General features: G+C 35.4%; 1 protein-coding gene across 1 annotated transcript; it reads left to right on the top strand.

The window, feature by feature from the left end:
• Positions 1 to 1,039: 1,039 nt before the first annotated feature.
• On the top strand, positions 1,040 to 6,629 carry LOC122031211 (WEB family protein At5g16730, chloroplastic-like). The gene is made up of 4 exons (XM_042590353.1): positions 1,040 to 1,137; positions 3,890 to 4,075; positions 4,310 to 4,544; positions 4,617 to 6,629. The coding sequence occupies exons 1-4, from the start codon at positions 1,040 to 1,042 to the stop codon at positions 6,489 to 6,491; spliced, it is 2,394 nt and encodes a 797-aa protein (XP_042446287.1). The 3' UTR covers positions 6,492 to 6,629.
• The last annotated feature ends 391 nt before the right edge of the window (positions 6,630 to 7,020 follow it).

The following is a 7,020-nucleotide window of genomic DNA, read 5'->3' as shown; positions in this document are numbered from 1 at the left end:
TGATTCTAATGACGAGTACTTTGCCCCCACAGGCTTAACTAAATTGGTAAGTGGTAAGTTGATTGTCACATGAGGTCTTAGGGTTAAATCTCGAGGATGACGAAACGTAAATTCCTGTATAAATTCACCCTACCTGCTACTTGTCTTCTCAGTCACTATGATTTACTTGTTCTGTGTTGGTCTTGGGGTGAACTGACGAGGATATTGGAGGGCGAGTGTATTCAGCTTTTTTACTACTTGTGACGAGCACTTTGCCTTTTTTGCCACGTGTAAATTATTAATTTGAGCACTACAATAATCCACGTTTTCGGTGTTAGTAATTTATAAATTTAAATTTTATAAAAATTCAACTATATATAAGATCAAATATAAAGGAGAGGAATATGAAGAAGTTGTTAAGGGATTTTTTTGATAGTGAAGAAATATAGAGATTTTTACTTTTGACGTGATGTTGATATGATATTGAAAGAGCTCCTTGAGGGTGTCTGCGATTGTGGATGCTCTAAGCAATTTAATTATGGCGGATGAGGGGACGAGTAGGAAAATTCTGGTGGCGGCAGTAGTAAAGTTGGAGGCGGTGGTGGTAGTGGCCGGACAGCAATTCGCCGCCGCACTAGCCGTGGATCTCACTGTCAACCAGGGGCAGATCCAGGATTTTAGATCTGGGGAGGTCATATATTAAATGACGAGGTCGAATATTAAATAATAAAAATAATTATTAAAAATATTATATTATAATGATCTCTTCAAATTTTCAAGAATATTATATATTTAGTTAGAATGCGAAATATAGAGGAGAATCAATGAGGATTCTAATTTGAGAAATATATTTGAAGAAAATATAATCTTACCATTAGATCAACCATACACAACTAAATCTTATGAGGCCAAATAATATATATATTAATAAAATAAAATAAATTTATATAAAAATAATATTATTTAAAAATTTTAAAAAGACCCTCGGTCCTAATGTAAATCCGCCCCTGCCATCAACCGCTGTGATGTGTTGACCTTAGTGGACGTCCACCTCTACATAATGGTCAACGTAAACGACGACGAGGTATTCAAGATGAACCGTGTCCAATTGGGCAGCAGCCGCCGCATCCTCCTCGACGTCGCCGGCGACCTCACCATGTAACCAGAAGGTTCAACGGGATCCGTGTAAGATTTCATTTCTTCATTTTGCACCCTTAATATCTTTCCTTTTTAAGAATGCCCCGTCACGAAATTTGTTCAATGTCCATTTTACACTACATAGAAATTTAAAAGTAGTTTTTGAAAGTAACCTTTCATATTTTATTAATCTCAAAATACCCCTAATATTTTGTATATCCAAATACTTCTTTTTTTATTAATAAAGAAATAATTTATGTGATAACTTAAAAGGTTAAATAAATATTTTAATTTTATACATTTTAGTAGTAATATAAAAATAATAATTGTAACATCAATTATTATATTTGTCAATTTTGACGGTGGGACAAAATATTTTGTAAAAAAATAATAAAAAGTCACATTCAAGGCATTTTGCATATTCCTCCTACCCTACCCAGTAGGTAGAGAACAATAAATATTTATAGGTCTAAAAGTTTATTTATTTTGTAAAAAAACCATTTTTTTTAAAAAATCTTAAATTTAAATATTTTCCATGATAGAAATAATAATTTTCATTCAAAAGCAAACAAAAATCATTTTTCATGATGAATTATTATACTCCACTATTTTTTTATTTTTTATTTTTTTTTAATTGACACTAGATATCTAAGTATTTGATTCAACTAATCCTGAAAATAGTCGATCTGACTCTATAGAAATTTTTCACCCACTAATTAGGTAAATCAAAAACAATACGTATACAGACACATTCTGACAACTAGTATTTTTCGATCATATCAGATGATTTCTAACCGGACAAACTTTTAATGACTGCATCCCAACATCAATTGTGCGCCTTCATTGTCTCACTAATAGTCATCATCGAAGAGTTTCGCCATGAGAGTCTAGCAAGTGATCATAGTCTATCGTGACGAGCACTCCTTTTATTCATAAGATCAAGTTAGATATGATTTTGGATGTTGGCAAGTTTCATGTGTAATATTAACACTAGATTCGCATTTGGAGTTGAACTAATTAGTATTAAAATAAATTAAGCATTCTAAGTTCTCTTCCTTATTTGATGATGACCTCTAATTGTGAAGAAATTTGTTAAAATTGAATCAAAAGGCTTGACTTCATCTTAAATGATGCCTCCGAGTACTCAAGCTTCCAATCTCTCGATGGAATACCGCGTTAGTAGACTCCTTTAGTATCTATCTCAAAGAGTACTTTGCCTCTCCAATGGATCCACTATTGAGCTATATATCCAATTAACTAAAACTTGGGTATTACCACTTCCAAGCTCCGCAAATTGCCACCAATTCTCCAAATCAAAATGCTTCATAAATCAAATATTTTTTTAACAACAAATATACAATAAAATTTGAGTAAGAAATATAAAATTTGTTTCATTTTTTTTTTTTGATAAAAAAATAGATTTTGAATCTAAAATACACATATAAAGGTTCTCATCAACTAATCTAACCCTAAAGTGAACTCATTCAACATGGTGATGTAATAAACTGACATCATATTAATTAACTTATTTTGAAAATTGAAATATAAGAATTAATGTGTGACCTAATTTGTACCTAAAAAGTGTGAAATGTCTAATATGAACTTTAATGGTTTGACACTTTGTACTGTAAAACACTCAAAAGAGCAATACGAGAATCAAATTTTCAATTTCAAATGAAATAAATATCCTAAAGGTCAAATTATGCTTCAGATTTACCTAATAGATGAACTAAAGGGAAGGCCGCCATCTGCAAAAATTAATCGGGCAAAACTCAAATATCTAAATTATCAAAAAAAAATATAAAAACACTTTAAAGGACAGTCCGGTCCACGAAACTCCCGCTATACGAAATTCTGAAGAAGAATTCATTGTACGCAATCTTACCCTGCTTTTTACAAAAAATTATTTTCAGGATTCGAACTTTTTAATCACAAAGCAACAACTTTACCGTTGCGCCAAAACTCCCCTTTAAAAATAATTATCTTCCTAATGTGTTATGTGAGAATTAGAAAGGGAAAAAAAATTGAAGCCTATGTTCGTTCTCTTGTCCTCCATAGTAAAAAACATTTAACAATGCAGTAGGGTGGAGCTACAAACCTGGGCAGGCAATTAAACAATCCAACTAGTTCCACACCAACTTAAATAAAATAAACAGTATAGAAGTAAGCCATGTTCTTACTGTCTCATCTGAATCATGTCTCACATGAGGCCACACCAAACTGCAATAATAGCACAGTTCACTTTTTCGCCAACCACAGGAAGGGGCCACCGTCTGCAACATTAATGGAGTGCCTTTAAAACCTTAGCTGTGCTCACGATCAATGCCAGGATTGTAGTAAATAAGACACTGTTTCGATACCATTACCGAAACACAGTGGCATCGGCAATATGATCAGGATGAAAAGGAAAGCTAAGAGCAAGTAATTATGCCTCAAATATGTTAAAAGAGAAGCTTGGCCTAAGAGTGTATACTGTCAAAGTTAAATCTGTCATGCATTCGACAAATACATGCTGGCATTTACAGTATCATGCTAACCTGGAACAGGTGATTTTTGGCACTCGTCGGCAGCATTATGAGTCAAAGAGTCGACCCACAATGAATGGCTGAAAAACGAGTGGAATTATGAAGGTTGAATGGTTAGAACCATGATGACAGATCCAATAGCCAGCATTAGCAGGGAAAGAAAAAGAATTGATTCACCAGAAAACTGGGCCATATAAATGTGTTGTTGAGGGAAAAAAAACATTTTTTTTTCACTATCTTGTGGAAAGGGAATACTTACCAAGGACAAGTCTGACATGGACTGAAATAATCATCTTCCCTCACTTTTCAAGCACACTTTTCCTCTCCTTTCTCAAAGCTTTCCCAAATCTCTCAGTGCCCGCAGCTGAAGCTTCCTCACAGGCTGCAATTCTTCCTCCAGGAACAGAACGAAAAATGCTTCCCTACAAATCCAGGTAAGTGTATTAGAAACTAAATAGATCTTGATCATTTGTGATTAATCTTGAAGCTCAAATCTGAATGGATGATTTGGTTGAACCTGGTTCTTTGCTATTCATGCTTCTTGATCTGGATTTGTTTAGAAATATATTCTCTGTTACAAGTGTTTGATCTGTATCTACTTGGTCATGTAATCAGTCTTGTAATGTAGCAAATGTCAACCATGAGTCTGATATTACCATTTGGAGCAGATCTGGTATATTTGAAGCTTCAGATTATAAGAATTTGCAAGGTTCCAATAGGATCACCAAACCAACGAGAACTGGATCTACCAAGTTAGATAGTGGATTGACTTCTCCGAAGACAAAACAAAGTTCTCCCTTTGCAAAGCAAACTTCTCCGATTCCAAAACCGCGGATTCTGTCTGATAGATCACCAAAAACAGTTGACGCGAAGAGTGCAATCAAGAGAAACAGCAATACTAGTGTAAGGATGATTTCATTTCAAGTAGTTGGTACAATTAATCTCCTTCCACTCTGAATTGATATTGTGTATCAGAAACCACCACAAGCTAATTCGACGAACTTGGAGCTGCATGAAAATTTAAATGCACTTGAGAAGGAGCTGAAGAAAGCAAAAGAGCAATTGGCTTTGGCTGAGCAAGAGAAGAGTAAAGCTTTTGAGGAATTAAATGATGTGAAGAAGTTCGCTTATGAAACAAATGAGAAACTGCAGGTAGCTACAGATGCTCAGAAGAGAGCTGAGGCAAGCTTGGAGAAAGAGCTCTGCGATAAGTTGGAAAATGCTAGAAAAGAAGGTGCACAAGAAATGGAGGAGAAATTACGGGAGGAAATCATCAGTCTAAAGAGTCAACACTCTCTGGGCATGTCAAAATTACATTCCATATCTCAGGAGTTGGAAGGGATCAAGTTAGAGCTCAATGGAGCCTTGAGTGCAAAAGAAATTGCTCTTAAGCAAGCAGATGAAGAAAGGGAAATAGCTGAAACATACAGAGAGAGGGTGGAGCTCTTATCCAAGGAAGCGAATTGGTCAAAAGCCCTACACAACCGTAAGCTAGATAGCATGAACAAAGAGGCCAGTGAGATGATTAAGAAGTTGGAAGGTGAAGTAAGTACTTTGAAACTCGAACTTGAGCAATCAAAGGCAGAGAAAGATAAGTTGGCTAAGATGGAACAATTGGTTGATGAGCTTCAGGTAGAGGTGATCAATGCGAGAAAGGTTGAATCAGATGCATCTGAGTTGGTCGATGACTGGCAAAAAAGGATAGAAAAGTTAAAGGTTGATCTGGACGAAGCACATCAGTCTGAGAAATCAGCATCTGACTCTCTAGCAGCAATGATGGTGCACTTGGAAGAGAGTAAATCACTGCTTGAAGATGCTGAATCTGAGATATCAACTCTTCAAGGGAAGATAAGGTCATTGGAGATTGAGGTTGAGAAGCAAAGAGAAGATCTTGAAGAATCAGATAGGCAGGTTGATGCAGCACGACAAGATGCAGTTAACATAGGCAAGACAGTTGACCTACTGAAGTTGGAGATTCAAAATCTTGAGGAGGAAAAGCGCCAAGCAGTTAACAGGGAAAGAAGTCACATTACAAAAGCTGAGAGCTTGATGGAAGAGCACAACAAACTGATGGATGAGCTCAGGATTAGCAGAGATCAGGAGGAGAAGAATCAAAAGGCAATGGAAGGTTTAGCTGTGACATTGCAAAGTGTTTCTAAAGATGCCAGAGAAAAAGATGAAAGACTCTTGCGAACACAAGCTGAGCTTGAAGAATCACAAGCAGAGATTGAGCAATTAAATATAGCATTAAGAAACACTGAGGATAGATATGAGGTGATGCTTGATGAGGCAAGATACGAGATCGTTTGCCTCAAGAATATAATTGAAAGAGTTGAAACTGAAGCAAGTAACTTAAAAAGTGAGTGGGACAAAAAGGAGCTTGTTTTTGTTAACACTATAAGGAAGTTGGAAGAAGTTGCTTCAATGAAAGTTGAAATGACAAAAATGGTTGAATTAGAGAAAGTTGAGAAAAAAGAGACAAAGCAAGCAAATGCAGATTCTTCTTGTGAAGCAGAAGAAGAATTGAAACATGGAAGTTTCAGGCTGAAGGAAATATTTTCAAATAGAGAGGACGAGTTTCAAGAGCATCATAAAGAAGACTATAAAGCGAAAGAAGAGAGCACCAACATAAACAAAAACCATGAAGAGGATCATGAGGAAACCATAGACAGTGATTTATCATCAGAAAGCGAGCATGAAGATTATTCAATTGATGAAGATCTAGAATCAGATGTGGATATCAGCATGGATGATGGAATTACCTCACCTGACAAGCAGCCCCTGAATCAAAGGAAGAAGAGCGCCTTACTGCACAAGTTTGGGAGCCTTCTGAAGAAGGGAAATCATTAATAGGATACATATTGCTATCAATGAACTAGGAAGTCAATGTGTTCTGCAGTTTCGAATGATTGTATTATCATATTAAATGTCTTGATTCTATTGAAACGGCATATATGTCAATATCTAGATCCTTCATTTTGTTATTAATTCACAATACAATCATAAAATAGATCTGAGATTTCTCTCTTTGTTCAGACACTATAAATATAAAATATCCTAACTAATTTTTGTCCTTGTTTAAAACCTACTGTTTTCATTGCACTTGATAGTCCCAATAAAGATTCATTGGCTTTGTAGGGGCATATCCTAGTTCGATTATCAAATGCTTAGCCCAAATGAGCTTGCAAATCGCTAGGATAATGACTATATATTTTGCTTCTGCTCTAGACCTTGCTACCATTGTCTATTTCTAGCACATTTAGAAAATAATATTACCTTCTAAGAGAACACTATAGTCAGATAGGTTGACTATTGTAGGATAACTTGCCCAATCTATATCAGAGTATCTCACAATCTAAAGTGATCACCTTTCCTAGAG

The sequence above is a fragment of the Zingiber officinale genome, chromosome 11A, assembly GCF_018446385.1.
Source record: "Zingiber officinale cultivar Zhangliang chromosome 11A, Zo_v1.1, whole genome shotgun sequence".
NCBI lineage: Eukaryota > Viridiplantae > Streptophyta > Magnoliopsida > Zingiberales > Zingiberaceae > Zingiber > Zingiber officinale.
This window is presented reverse-complemented; position numbering and strand designations above follow the sequence as displayed.

Excerpts from the sequence above, each read along its gene's own strand:
- LOC122031211 (XM_042590353.1), top strand. The coding sequence starts at position 1,040 with ATGGTCAACGTAAACGACGACGAGGTATTCAAGATGAACCGTGTCCAA. Across the intron at positions 4,076-4,309 it reads ATGCTTCCCTACAAATCCAG|ATCTGGTATATTTGAAGCTT; the intron begins GTAAGTGTATTA and ends CATTTGGAGCAG. Across the intron at positions 4,545-4,616 it reads AGAGAAACAGCAATACTAGT|AAACCACCACAAGCTAATTC; the intron begins GTAAGGATGATT and ends ATTGTGTATCAG.